General features: G+C 33.0%; 2 protein-coding genes across 2 annotated transcripts; one reads left to right on the top strand and one right to left on the bottom strand.

Annotated features, from left to right (window-relative positions):
• Positions 1–805: 805 nt before the first annotated feature.
• Positions 806–4,129, bottom strand: CYSC1 (cysteine synthase C1). Its single transcript, XM_085729815.1, has 10 exons — positions 3,888–4,129; positions 3,269–3,378; positions 2,849–2,906; positions 2,491–2,754; positions 2,046–2,183; positions 1,897–1,948; positions 1,719–1,798; positions 1,561–1,620; positions 1,339–1,419; positions 806–1,179 (listed from the first exon to the last, which is right to left on the bottom strand). Exons 1-10 carry the CDS (start codon positions 4,083–4,085, stop codon positions 1,081–1,083), a joined length of 1,140 nt encoding a protein of 379 aa, XP_085585941.1. The 5' UTR covers positions 4,086–4,129; the 3' UTR covers positions 806–1,080.
• A 7,301-nt stretch (positions 4,130–11,430) lies between these two features.
• Positions 11,431–15,395, top strand: LOC146908733 (wax ester synthase/diacylglycerol acyltransferase 3-like). The gene is made up of 5 exons (XM_085729814.1): positions 11,431–11,860; positions 12,221–12,796; positions 14,130–14,480; positions 14,695–14,832; positions 14,996–15,395. Exons 1-5 carry the CDS (start codon positions 11,675–11,677, stop codon positions 15,179–15,181), a joined length of 1,437 nt encoding a protein of 478 aa, XP_085585940.1. The 5' UTR covers positions 11,431–11,674; the 3' UTR covers positions 15,182–15,395.
• The last annotated feature ends 255 nt before the right edge of the window (positions 15,396–15,650 follow it).

Raw genomic sequence — 15,650 nt, 5'->3', positions numbered from 1 at the left:
TTAATGAGAGTGACTTTGTTAAGCGTTCTCTCTCTTAGTTTTAGATTGTGCAGGAGAGGTTCCATTAGGTAGTATCGTTTCTTTTGTGGTTTACATGGTCAGCACTCAGCATGGCTATTTTGTTGTTGTAATTATATACCAAGTTTTTTTTGTAGTTTGTACTTTTAACTTGTTTTAGATATGTTTTGAACTATATATGGATTAAATGGAGCATACCTGAACTCATATGAATGCATGTGAATAACTATGTTTTAAGTGCGGCTATTGGTCTTTTGCTTAAAAATTACAATCAAGTGGAACACGCCGATATCAATTTTGAATTGAATTCTAAAATGGTGGTTGAGAGCTTCAATCATCTTCAACAAGATGTTTAAAAATTTGGCACTATCTAATTAAACGGAAGATATTGTGTTTCTTCTCATTTGAAGAATTCTTATATTACGTTTATTAAATAACATTCGACTACTCATGTTTTAAGCTTTTAGCTATATAATTTATTTTAATCATTTATTCATCGGTCTCTCAACTAAAATACAAAAAAGGCTCTAATGGCACCAAAAGGACATTACTTAGGGCTTGTGATCAATATCAGTATGTGGCATTTAATAGAGTTGGATTTGGATTCTCTCCATTGAAAATTTTCTCAAGTTTTCTCAAGCATACTCATTGAACATAGCATTAAAATCAAAATGCCGTATGCACCTAAATATACTTAAGATAGAAATTCGACAATGCATGCCACTTGGATGGGTCTGCTTTAAAGAAGAATTTAAGAGCACACACCATGTGCCAAAAGAAGACACAATTTACATCATACTCACAATTTCGGTATTTAAATTTTAGAACATATTTTGGTTACATAAAAATTATATACTTCAATTTAAAACCAAACAGAACATTACAAAGCATTAAGACAAGAACTTTATAAGACGTGTAAAAAACATAGCTTTGACTGACAATTTTTTATATGGAAGAACTGTAAGCTGAAAATCACATTTTCTGTTACAACATCAACAACCAAGTTGATCCATGTAACTCCATAAGAAAGCTTTCTAGTTGTATGAGAACTCATGGAAGACATTAATCGACCGAGACTGGCTGCATGTTTTCAGCTTCTGTCCGAAGGTCTTGGAACAAGACGGATGACAGGTATCGTTCCCCGAAACTTGGATGAACAGTCTGAAATTCAAGTCTTCACATTAGCAACAAAAATAGAGAAATTTGATGCCTAAAATCACAGTGCGAAGCATATTTTTATTTACAGCGTCTCAAATTAGATTACGATAAAAAAGACAGAAGTGTCATTTGCTTGCATATTTCAAATAAAATTGTACTTACCACAATCAGTTTGCCTTTGTTCTCAGGTAGGTTAGCCAATCTGAGTGCTGCAACTGTGTTTGCTCCAGACGATATACCAACCTAGAAAAATTCGAAGAAAAAAATAGTTAAAATATCAAACTTTCACTTGCAATTCAATATTAAGGTGAAATTCATGGTCAAATCGAAGTTTCTCATATTTCATGTTTCAAAAAGTGTACAAAATTGTCATTTGAAGATTACCATGAGTCCTTCTTTCAAGGCCAATGTCCTAGCCATGTTAACTGCATCTTCACTGCTAACCTACAACACAACATAAGTTTGTGGCAGTTAGGATAAACGCAAGGCTTTTCAAGCTGAATCTCTATGTCGCAAAACGTAATACATATACATGTACTTACTTCTAGGACTTTTTCCATTACATCCATGTCCAGTATGTCTGGTTTGAATCCAACACCATTTCCAGTTATTTGATGAGGACCTGTATATGGACGACATCCGATTTCGCAGTAAGAGACTTGTACAGATTTTATCACATAAAAAAGTGAAATAATATCGAAGAAACAAAAAGATGCTTACCAGGTTTACCACCATTCAGCACATTACTTTCAGATGGCTCCACTCCATATATCTAATATGATTGAAAAAATTTCAAAGGATTCAATGAAACTATCTAACAGAACACTTTTTAGTTAGTAATATGAATTGTAATCTTAGGAGAAAATCACCTTAACATTAGGGTTTTGTGATTTAAGATATTGTCCAACCCCGGAAACCGTGCCTCCGCTACCTATTCCCATCACAAATATGTCAACTTGTCCATTTGTATCCTCCCATATCTCAGGACCTGTTGTTTCGAAATGCACCTGTTTTCCCATTTTAACGTAAGTTATGTATAAACACAAGTATAGCATAAGCATAGTTTCATAGATTTTTTTCTTAGTCAAAGATTTCAAACCAGTGTTTGTTAACCACGGATCGTAAAAAATAGTAGTTGGTTCAAATTCTGATACGCAATAGAACTATAGCACCGCTCTAGTCACTATTTGATGGAATTTTGTACTGAATATCGTATCGAAGAACAAAAGATAGCGTCATAGAACCGTCATAGCTACTATCTAACAACCCTGTTTCGAACATAAATAGTACTAATTCAAGTTATGTTAACCTTACCTTAGTATTGGCTGGGTTGGAAAATTGTTGCAGCATAAAAGCATTTGGTGTGGATTCCAAAAGGTCATAAGCCTTTTTCACTGTTCCTCCCATTCCTTTGGTTGGATCAGTGAGAATCAATTCAGCTCCAAATGCTCTCATACAAACCCTTCTTTCCAAGCTTGTGTAAGATGGCATAGTCAAAACCATCTTATATCCCTTCATGGCAGCCATAAATGCCAAACTGATTCCCATGTTGCCTGATGTTGGCTCTATCAGAATTGTCTACACCATCAATTAACACAAACATGAATCAGCATCAATCTATATGTAAACAACGAGCAAAATTGGTGGCATGGCATGATTCGATTCAACTAACCTTTCCAGGAGTTATCAAATTCTTTTTCTCAGCATCTTCCATCATAGCAAGTGCCGGTCTGTCGAAATTCAAGAAATTCACAAAAGTTATGTTACAAACTTGTACTCGTCCCTAAAAACACGACCTTCTTGAGATTTTTTCTTGTATATTTTTTCCGACCTTTCAAATTGCATCGATTATTTCTTTACTAACATACACATAATTATGTTACATATTTTTACACAATAAATACTATGATGAAAACTTAAACTAATTATCGCTCACGAAGAGTAAACTTGTAAAACAATATCAATTATCAGCAAATTTATCACAACTAAAACAACTTTATTAATTCATGTGATTTACTTGATTGGTCAAATTCGGTCAAATTTAAAGCGGTATCTACAAAAGGAATTTGAAATATAGAGGGGGTAAGGTAACCTGTCTTTGATGCTAGCAGTAGGCTGCATCATCTCTTGCTTAACAGCAATATAAGCACCACATCCTTCAGTTACTTTGTTAAGATAAACAAGTGGAGTCCTACCAATAAGCTGAAAAATAAATTGTTCTAATTCAGATTTGCATTGAATAAGAGAAAAAATTGGAAATTATACTCCAATAAAAAATTGTTTAAAAAAACAAAAATAGAAACATTGATTATTATTTATTTCATAAAATGTTTGTTCTTCAAACTTTGGTTCCTTTTGATAAAAAGTGAACTGACAGAAAAAGTTAAGTGAAAGCTGAAAAATTAAGTTCTCTTTTAACATTTCCTTTTGTATACATCTAATGATTCTTCTATTAACATCACATGCAGCAGAACATCAACAAAATTGGATACAAAATAACTTCAAGATCTACTAGTATCTGTACAAAAAAAAATTCTTGAATTTTGGGTAATGAAGTTGGATAGAGAAATATTTTGGCCATACACGTGGCATGATATGAGTGAACACTAGAAACAGAAAGCCAATGCAAAACAGTTACAGCATCACAGTCACCAATTAAGGAACAAAGTACTATGTTGCTGTCTTTGTAATGAAAAAACATGTTTATGTACCTGTGAAACATGTTTTTTGATGTTGGTACCAGGAAGATCTTTAGGCAAATCTCTGATTCTCTGAGCAAAAGATGAAGAATCAACACTGGTTGCTGTTGTTGTCATCAACCTCCTCATCATCATTGGATGCTGGCATGCAACTGCTAATGATGATGATGAAGAAGAGGTTCTCTTGAGGAAGCTCATTAGAGAAGCCATTGAAGAAGAAGAAGAAGAAGAAGGAGAATTTGGATTGAATATCTAAGAGTGTGTGCTATAATTTCCCACTTATATAGACTGTAATATCAATATGTTACTATTTTTCCTCCTCCCACTTGCAATGCAAGAATCGAGAAATTAGGTGGTGATCCTATTTTTGGTGTCCTTAGTATATTCTATGAACCGTCTTAGGATTAAAATTGAATTGATTTTTTTTTTTTAAGGAAAAATTGAATTAGATTAATTTTAAATATGCTTGGAACTGTTTAGTCTGTGATTTGATTTGATAAATACGTAAAAAAAAAAAATTACATTATTACTGTGTGAAAGTTAATCACATTAAAATAATTTATATTTATCTATTACATTAACTAATATATATACTAATCTTCTATAGAAAATAAAATATAGACTAATTTGTCCACACGTCTTAATTCAACTCACAACAATTGCCGATATTGCTATTGCTATTGAGGTTTAAAACCAGGACCTCTATTTATATGAGTGGATTAATCTTCGTAAGACTCGATGAATTAATTTTCACGCTTGCACGCGCGGAAGATATCCTATTCACAACAACAAAAAACCACGACCTCTACTTATATGAGTGGATTTATAATGGATTTTGTCTTTTCCAAATCATTTTTGAAGCGAAAATATTGATTAATTTTATATCCGCATCACATCAAATCTCACCACATAAAATATTTGTAGAGATTTTTTTTAAAAAAATATATATTTGTAGAGATGTGATTTGATTGGATCACAAATAAATTTAATAAAATATACTAAACCTACGTTTTTTATTTCATTCATTTTTTTGTCGTATCACTTTTAGCTTTTACACATTTTTAAACTGTGACAGATCGGATTTCTCATTAGAAAATAAAAAAAAACACACCTTTTCTCCAACAAAGAGAAACACACTTTCGGTAGTACAATAATTATCATTAGAGTTGTGTTTCGATTTTAGGAAGTAGATTGAAGGTGGCGGCTTCTTTCCATTTGTTAAAAGCAATATATAACTTCTATTATAGGACTGCAATTAATTTAGGCATCTGGCCTTCTATTAACCCAAAACAAAAAAGACTAAAATTAACTCATGTTAATAATGTAAATAATTTTTTTAAGCAAAATTGATGATCGTCGTATCATGGTAACATATCAACATCGAATTGAAACTATGTTGTGTAACATCCCAGACTGCTTACAGGATTGCCGACTAACCCCACAAACCAACACGAGTCTTTTCAGCATGCTTTGTCCTCACTCACATGCTTACCAGGAAACTTCCCGGTAGGTCACCCATCCTAGTACTACTCCAAGCCAAGCACGCTTAACTGTGGAGTTCCTATGGATTGAGCTCCCGAAAAGAAGATGCATCTTGTTGATATGGGTAGTACCTAACAATTCTAATAAGCCTTCCTTCAACCATGTAGTCCCATACCTACACGGTCTCCGGATCCCTCTCATTCCGTTGTGTTTCGGTTCCTACTATTGTCGTGGGGGTCCCTTGCGGCTTAAACCGTTCCCCTTAGGTCGGGAACCTTTCGTATCCACCTAGCGGGATATCGAAAGCCACGACGTGGGTGTTACATGCCCACCAGCTTCCGCCTGGTTCGTCCCCGAACCACACCGTACTGGGAGAGGTCTGCTCTGATACCAAGTGTAACATCCCAGACTGCTTACAGGATTGCCGACTAACCCCACAAACCAACACGAGTCTTTTCAGCATGCTTTGTCCTCACTCACATGCTTACCAGGAAACTTCCCGGTAGGTCACCCATCCTAGTACTACTCCAAGCCAAGCACGCTTAACTGTGGAGTTCCTATGGATTGAGCTCCCGAAAAGAAGATGCATCTTGTTGATATGGGTAGTACCTAACAATTCTAATAAGCCTTCCTTCAACCATGTAGTCCCATACCTACACGGTCTCCGGATCCCTCTCATTCCGTTGTGTTTCGGTTCCTACTATTGTCGTGGGGGTCCCTTGCGGCTTAAACCGTTCCCCTTAGGTCGGGAACCTTTCGTATCCACCTAGCGGGATATCGAAAGCCACGACGTGGGTGTTACATGTTGACACTAAAATTCTATACAATCTCTCAGGGACGTATTATTAAAATGAAAAATTAAAACAAAGCGTGGCGTGACATAAACTAAACCCATCAAAATAAGATCAACCAAAACGATAAGAAGGCAAACCAACACGGTCTTTAAAGAAACTTTTTCTATAACAACTAGGTAGGTGATCCCACAAGATTATATCATCAACAAATAAGGCAACATTGGTTAGTTTGTCTACACAAGTATTCTCCTCTTCAATTTAACCTTCAGCTTTGAAGGAATCATCAAATTTACATACAAATTTATCCAACCTCTAGTATGAGCAACTTCAATAACATAGATAACTGCACAAATTTCAAAATAAAGAGAAGTAACACCAATATTAGTTGAAAGAGCCACTAAAAAGGTTTCAAGTGGTAATAAAATTTGATTTTATAAAATTGGTAACTAATAATAATAATAATATGGTTGAGTTCAATGCATTTGGTATTGGCCATCGAATCTAAGTAGAGTCAAAGGTGCTGTCTGGCTCAGTGCTTAGGCCAATTAGCCGTCGGACAATCAATTATAAAAAATGGCTTCTTTATGGCAAATCATTGTCTGCATTATAAATTTCTGTTTGAAGAGCATCTCCTTTTTCCTCAAAAATTGACAAGATGATTACGTTAAAATATTAATCAAATCAAATTGTAATATACATTGAATTTTTTAGGGGTTGTAATATACACCCTCCGGTCACAAATATAAGCAAAAATTCACTTTTAAAGTTCATTCAATAAATGATGTATGTGGACTATTAATAGTCCACATATATCATTTATTGAATGAACCTTAAAAGTGAATTTTTGCTTATATTTGTGACCGGAGGGTGTACATTAGTTATTTATTTCTTTTATATTTCACTACCGTGCTGCTTCTATTTTTTTTTTTTGAATGAAGACCAAGATTTATTTTGGCAAAAATTAAATTGAACAAAATTGTATTACTTTTATTTAATCACTTACTACTAAATATTTAATTTAAAATTATATCATGTATGTTTAGATTTGATTTATTAAGATTGATTTTTTAAATCCATTTAAGGTTTTCCTAGTGGTTGACTTCTAATCTTGAAGTGTGTTTCCATCTTAAATTTAATTTTCTTTAGGACCAATTTCCATGGACTAAATCTATATAAAACTACTCCTTCCGTCCCGGAATATCTGACCCATTTTCTAAAAAAAAGTGTCCCAAAATAACTGAGCCATTTCAATTTTCAATACAACTTTTATCATTTCAAATACAATATAACTCTAATTAATACTCCCTCCGGTCCTTAATATAAGAAAATTTTCAAACAAAGTTTTGGTCCTATTTATAAGAAAATGTCACAACTTTTAAGGATAGTTATTGCTTAAAAGACTTTTTTATCCCTCATTTAATGTCTGTCTTTTTAATATTAGTATTAGTGGATGTAATTAATGTTTCACAACATTCTATAAGGGTATATTTGTAAAAATGTTTAAAAAGTTACAACAATTAATGCTGGCATTGGTTTTGATGTTTTTTGGTTTTTTTTCTTATATTAAGGACCGGAGGGAGTACTACTTTCATCATTCTCAATACAATATATTCCACTTTCCCCTTTATTTATACTCTCTCCTTTCACATTTATAAGCAAAAAAAACTTTTTTAGTTACATTGAATAATTGATGTATCTAACATATAAATATGACTAGATACGTTAACTATTCAATGCACCTAAAAAAGTGTTTTTTGCTTATAAATGTGACCGGAGGGAGTACATTTTTCTTAATCTGTGTGAAAAACCAAACTGACTCAGATAAAACGGGACGGAGGGAGTATACTCTAGCTTTTAAAAAAATTGAATTTTTTATTATTTAAGAATTAGATTTAACACGTCAGAGTGGATAAATGAGCAGCTATGAAGCCCGGATACGTAGTACGATACGGGTACGATACGATACGGGTACGCGAATACGTGAAATTTTTAAAATTTAGGATACGATACGGCTAAGATACGTTAACAAAATATTTATATTAAAATTTATATGAGTGTAAAATACTTAAAAAAAACATTGGTTACTCATACTATATAATCATAAAAGTCACAATTTACAAAAAAATAAAATACATATGATCAAAATAAAAAATGTAAAGTTTTTGTATAAATCATATTCTATTTTCATTCATATGTTACGATATCAACAAATGTATCAATAAAAGAACTCAAAACAAAGTTTGTTTAATGTTGAGTGATTAAATCTCCCCTCTCTCGTTACTTTCATCCACCAAAATCATAATATTTAATTTATTAATCGAAAAATAATTATAGTGATTCGTATCTTAAATTTTCACAACACAATCTCATTTTTATACACTTCATTTTTTTTTTGGATACGTCTCTGTGAAGTATCTTATAAGTATCTGTGTGTATCTGTCGAGTATCTTATAAGTATCCGATAAAATATATATTTTAAATTAAAATAATTAATTCCGATACTTCTGGGATACGGTATCCGGAGTATCTGCGGAGTATCGGTATCCGATACGTATCCGACACCATTTTGGAGTATCCGGGCTTCATAGAGAGCAGACTCTACTATTAATGGATAAAAAGTGGCCAGTCAAAATCGATGACTATGCACTGCATTATTTTGAAATTTCCTTATATATTTGTTCTTGTGTTTTTGGAAACGGATCACGTATTACTCCGTTTTAATAAAGTCAAGATCCCGGATTTACTGAACGGTCACAATCACATCGGTTTCATTGCCGGCTGATATACGCTGTTGTTTCCTTTTGTCTTATTATAAGTAAAGTATTGATATTTTGACAACCATTTTGTACAATCTTTGAGACAACTTTGTTGTTTTCTCTTCTTATTGGTCAAAAACAATAGAGAGAGAAAAAAGAAGAGAGAGAGAATAAAAACATAATGTGAGTATGAGAGAGAAAATTGTAAAAAAATTGTACCAAAATGGTTGTACAAATATCATTGCTCTTATAAGTAAATACTAATCATGTATGGATCTGAAAGCTTTTTTAAGTAGATAAGGAATTTTAGTGCGCAAGCAAAATGATCTTGCACCAAGCACAAGTTTCTTTTGCATCATTTGATCAATAAGTCACCATATCTCATCTAGAGCAACTCTTCTATGGACACAAACCTAAATGAAAAACACTTGGGTACACACACAATTAGAAAAATTTAATAGAGAAATAAATTAGTCACATCATCTTTTATTTTTATCTTTTGATTTTTCTCATTTATATGTGTGCACCTAAGTACTATTTATTTGTGTTTGTGACCAACTAAGACTTTCTCATCTCATCTAATTTAATGGTGAGATTACCGATCAAATCGTAATAATAAGCTTATATATGATGCAATATTTATCTCATTTGTACACCACAAAATTGATTGGTATTTATAAGTATAATTGACTGATATTTGTGATTAGACATCATTGTTTGCAGACTATCTAATCCCTTATGCTAACTTCAATACACAGAGAGAGTTCTATACTCAAGTTATACCACCCAAATTGATTGATAGTTTGGATTTATTTGAACAAATTAATGTAACGATTGTATTTTTTTTTATATGAATTTAAATAACGAAATTTGTATGGTTCAGCTGGGAGAAGTTGAGAAAACTAAAAAGGAGATCATAGTTCTTAAAATGAATACATTTTTTGATGGATGCCGTAAAAAAATAATGAATCTTATCGATTGTAGCAAGTTCAAAGACATTTGCTACAAGATGTTCAACTCATTCATGGACATATCGACGCTAATGTGCTATAAACACATAAAAATATCATAGAGACAAACAGATAATAAGTTGCGCTGTTATTTTAGAAATCTAAAATTCAATTCCAGAATTCCAAATTCTTTTAAAATAGAACGTTCATAGCATAATAATCTTTCAAATTTTTCATAGTGAAAAATACCGATTTTCAATTTTTTCACATATTGGAAAAAAGTATAAGTTAGTTTGCTTACGCTAATTTTTACATAACATGCAGATATAGTTTCTGTATATCTTTTTTAATCAAAGAGATACAACTATTATTAGATAAGACCACAGTTAAAAAAAATAAAAACATGTGCTAGACTTTTTTGTTCGTATTTGTGGTTATAAAGTCATAGAAATGACCAAATTGGCAAATATGACCAGCACCAGCACCCGCACCCGCACCACACACTATTCATTGTTTCAATTTGCTAACTACTACTATGCATGGAAAACTCAACAAAAATGATGTAAATAACACATTTACGTTCATACTACATGCATTTAAAGTCATACATAGTATCATATAAGCTATTATTTTCATGCTACTACTATCATATGCATGTCATGTTTTTGTCATTTTGATTTTCTCATTATAAAATTTGGGGAGACTTTTTTAAGAGATTAATTTCTTATACACTCGTTGTACCCAAAAAAATTTATATGCACGGACAACATAAACTATTTTACACCACATCCAATCAATTCACACATAAAGCCACATTTTTATGTTACTTCCGATTCCTAAAATATGTCTACAAATATCTACTTGACGTGATTTAATTGGATGCACCTGTAAAAGAGTTTTACACTTCGGTGTATATAAATTAAATTATTTTCTATCCCCGTGAGCTTAGCTCAGTTGGTAGGGATATTACATATTTTATGCAAGGGCCGGGGTTTGAACCCCGGACACTTCACTTCTCCACAATTAAATTGTGTGAGCTCTAGCCACTAGGCTACTTGAAAAAAAAATTAAATTATTTTCTCACTTCATTTCAAGTGATATTTTATTTGTTTATATTAATTCTGAAGGACTTCATTCTTTTAAGAGAGAGTGAACCGGTGATTTCCTTATATGTTAAAACTTTCCTTCCTTTCAAATGATTAAACACATGGTTTGCTTACCCTTCTTTCATCTCTTTTGTTAAGGTTTTTTTGACTTTTTTTCTACATATTTTCTTTATTTAATTTCTCATTAATATTGTACTGAATGTGTTATACAATATTATTTTGAAAAGGTGTGACTTTTGCAGGTTTTGTCTTTAACGTTCTTTGTATTGTTAATTTGTCATCTTCTCAATTTTCTATCTTATTAATTTTTATTAATTTGATCTTTTGATTGCAAGGAGAAGACATGAAACAAATTGATGGGTAATATATATAATTAAAATAAATAGCCTAATTAAATTAATAAATATTTTTAGTTTTTTTAGGGGTAATATTTTTATTTATATTTCAATAAAATAGTTATCGGAATCATTTTAGAACAGACTAGTTGTAGTAATTGAGTACAAAATTCAACTTCCTTGCCAAAAGCTATTTTTTAAAATAACAGTTTTCAATGTATTTTGAAATAAATAAACTTTAGTAACACTCCTATTTTTTATTTTCAAAATAATTTTTGTTCTTCATCCTTCTTACTACAAGAAAATATATGAATTGCTACGTAGCTAATTTCGAGCAAACGAGTTAGCTAGAGAAAAGCATTAGACATTTTAGGCAATGGAGGAGAATTTCAGAGAGGAGTTGAACGAACCAGTGAGTCCCATGGGACAATGCTTGGACAATACTTCTCTATGCTTGTATATTCTTGCATTCCTAGAATTTCAAGTTCCTATCCATGACTTGCCAATTTTCTCTTTGGTTGAAGATGCTTTTCTTTCCATCCCTCGCTTCACCTCTATAATGGTTCTCCCTTCCTCTCTCTCCAAAACATATGCAAGTTTTGTAAAATCATATATATAATATAGTTGTTCATGTCATTCATTGATAAACTAAAGGATATGTTCATTGCTATAAGAAACAATTATTATTAGCTTTTGCATAATTTCTTTGTTTTAAAGTATCTTTTCATTTTTATTGTCTTCCTATAACTTTGATTCTCTATCTTACATTTATTTTATTTGCTACTACATAGGCATCACCAAAATAAAGCATAGACTTTTCTGCACTATATAATATTCATTCGTGATTTGATAATAAGCTTCTTTGAAAATGAATGTACACATTTTTATGGTTTTGTAAACATTTTTTAACGTTTGAGAGCAGGTTCATGATGGAAGAGGAGTGAAAAGATGGAAACAAATTGAAGTGAAGTTGGAGGAACATATCATTGAACCCAAATTCATCGACGATGGCATGTCAGTTGATTCAAATGACAAGCATTTTGCTGACTACATATCAAAGATGGCGATGGAGAATTTACCACGGACAAAGCCATTATGGCAAGTCCATGTAATCAAATACCCCACAAGCAATGCTTCCGGAACTTTGGTGTTCAAATTTCACCATGCAATTGGAGATGGCTACAATCTCATGGGTGTCATTCTTTCGAGCCTTCAAAGAGCCGATGATCCTTCTCTCCGTTTATCCTTTCCATCGCTGAAGTCTTCTAGACCAAAAAATACCGGCAGATTCATTCTGGATAAAATGTCTCAGTATCTCTCCATGCCTTTCACTTCTGTGTCAGAGTTTGGATGGAGTCTTCTAAAAAGTACATTAGTTGAAGATGATAAAACACCAATAAGGTCAGGAGTTGAAGGTGTTGAGTTTTGCCCAACCAAATTGTCAAATGTAACATTTTCAATGGATGATATCAAAGAGATTAAGTCTAATCTTGGAGTGGTAAGATTTTTCCCTCCCTGTTATTTTAAGCTTCAATATATTGTTTTCTCCTACAAATATATTGAACTTTGTTCTAAATTCAACTAAACTTCGGAGATTTGTTTTTTTTTTTCTTTTCCAAAAGTGTCTTGTTAGAACAGTAACTAGTAACCAAAGATTAGAGAAACAAAAATAAAAGACAAATAAACTCGATCGATCTTTATTAACACAATTTGATCAATGGTGCCTACCTCTGCGACTATAGAGCATTTATAGTTCCATTTTATTTCTGTGATAAACTAGGGTTTTAGTGCTACAAACAATGTATATAGCTGAGCTGACTCAATGTATATAGTTTTGCTATAGAGCATATTTATTTCTGTTTTATTTTGTGATGAATTAGAGTTTCAGCGATGGAGCATCGCCAATTCAGCTCCCCGCCCCCGTGTCCGTCTTCTGTGTCTAAATATAGTCATACTCAACATGTCTGTTTGGTTTGAGAAAACTTTTTATGTTCTCATTTTGTATTACATAACTGCATCTTTGTTTACATTGTTTCCTGATTTTGAATATTAGTACCAGAAGGCAGAAACCAAGACTTCTTATTAGGGATGGCAAAGCGGGCCGGCCCGCCCCATTTAGGCCTGCCCCGTCTAAGCCCGCTAAAAACGAGACGAGACGAGCCGAGTCAAATTTTGTGACCGAGTCCAAAATCTCACCCGCCCCGTTTTGTGGCGGGCTTGCGAGTTGGCAGGCCGGCCCGCCAAACAAAAACTTTTTTTTTTTTACAACTTAATTGTTACAAAAATACTATGTTGCTTTTATCGTAAAAAAATATAAAAGAATAGGTAGCAAGTAAATTTGTGAAAAACCAGATAATTATCATTGTCGAATTCAACATCATAACTAATAGCTTTCTTTCTTCAAAAAAAAAAAAAATTAATAGCAAAATAAGGCTAATGCGCAACAAAATAAGTCTCAAAATAAATAAACTCAACAACCAAGATAAACCCAAAAGCATAAAATAAGTCTCAAAATATATCTAACAACCAAAATAAATCCAAAAACATAAAATAAGACTCTAAATAACAAATTGAAACACGAGTTAAGCGGGCCGCCCTGCCACTCCCCGTGCCCGTCCCGTTTCCAACGAGTTAAGCGGGCCGGCCCGCCCCGCCCCGTGCCTGCCCCGTATTTTAACGAGACGGGACGAGCCGAGCCAACTATAGAAAGCGAGTTCAAAACTTCGACTTAGCCCGCCAAAAATAGCGGGCTAAACGGGCCGGCCCGACGGGTCAGACCCGTTTTGCCACCCCTACTTCTTATGTTCTCATTTTTTATAACATAACTGCAGACTATAAATGATGTGATTACTGGAATAATCTTCTACGGGATTCGGCTTTACATGCAAAATATTGACTATAGATCAAGAGGTTTGAATTCAACTGCATTGGTGATAGCAAACACAAGGCACATTAAAGATTACCAAATAGTGCAGGATATGTTAAAGACTGAAAAGGGTGCTTGGGGTAACCATATTACTTACTATCATGTGTCGGTACCGAAATTACAAGACATCCCAATTTCAAATCCTCTCCAATTTGTCAGAAAAGCACACACTTCAATCAAGAGGAATAAAAATTCTTTTGCTACTCCTTTGATTACCAAGCTTCTCCGAATGAAGAATAAGCTTGAAGGCCCTGAGGTGAGTTACAAATGGCAGATAAGGACTTCTCTTCAATTGTATTATTGTTTTGGTGCATAAGAAAAAAAAGAACTTATGAAAACAAATAGATAGATCTAAGTAAACAGTTTTAAATTATAATTAATTTCTTGGAGTTAAATTTTCTATAGCTATGTGAGAAAATTTTGGATTTGGTTATGTACTTAATTCATTTTTTGTTTTGGTGATGTTATAGGCTTTGGCTAAACATATTCATGGAACAATGAGAAAATCAAGCTTACTGATCTCAAACGTGGCTGGACCAATTGAGCAAATGGCTTGGGCAAATCATCCTATAGGAGGCTTCTTCTTTACGTTGTCCGGCATTCCTCAGGTAAACCTAACTCCCTTCCTCTTTCATCTTCTAAGATATACCAAATTTGGTTTGCACTAGTACTTTATAAATGCAAAATAATTTTATTGAAAAGTATGAATTATTATAGTTGATCTCTCTGTGACTTGCATGTTAAGAGAGTACTCTACTTTCATTATTGCAGAGTCTTGTCATTACAGTCATGAGCTATATGGGAATGCTAAGAGTGACCACTACAACAGAAGAAGGGTTCATAGATGAGCAAAAGTTAATATGGTACCTGAACAAAGCCTTTGACATAATACGTCACGAATCAATTGCTAAGGAGAATATTCCGAAATGGAACAAATTTTGTAAGTATGTTCTGTAATCCATTATTTAAGGACATGGAAGTAGTATCATATATGTTTCTGGTGTCACAGATTCTTTCTTTGTTTTACTTGGAAATTAAGAGTAAAAGAAAGAGATGGTTTAAGTTATGTCTTACCTATGTAAACTTTATTAATTATATTGTAAACAAGGATAATAATTAAGAATTGTCACTAAGAAATAGTTAACGAGGAAATCCTCTTCTTTTGTTAGAATTTTTATGATATTCAATAGTAGATATTGTTGCTGATTCGATGAGAAAACTCACACCAATAACAACTTGATGTGTGGAGCAAGGGATAATAAAGCAACCAATAATCAAAGTGAATAGAACAGTTATAATCACAAGCCAAAAGTAGAAAACAACACAGCAAGAGAAAAGAAGAAGAGAGAACACAAAGAATCTGTTTACCCAGTTCGGTCCAAATTGACCTAATCTGGGGGAGAGAGCAGCCCTCCGTTCCACTATA

Source organism: Medicago sativa, chromosome 7 (genome assembly GCF_051527215.1).
Source record: "Medicago sativa cultivar Bolivia chromosome 7, Bolivia_mono, whole genome shotgun sequence".
NCBI classification, from domain to species: Eukaryota; Viridiplantae; Streptophyta; class Magnoliopsida; order Fabales; family Fabaceae; genus Medicago; species Medicago sativa.
Note: the sequence above shows the minus strand (reverse complement) of the source record. Positions and strands in the feature narration are given on the sequence as shown.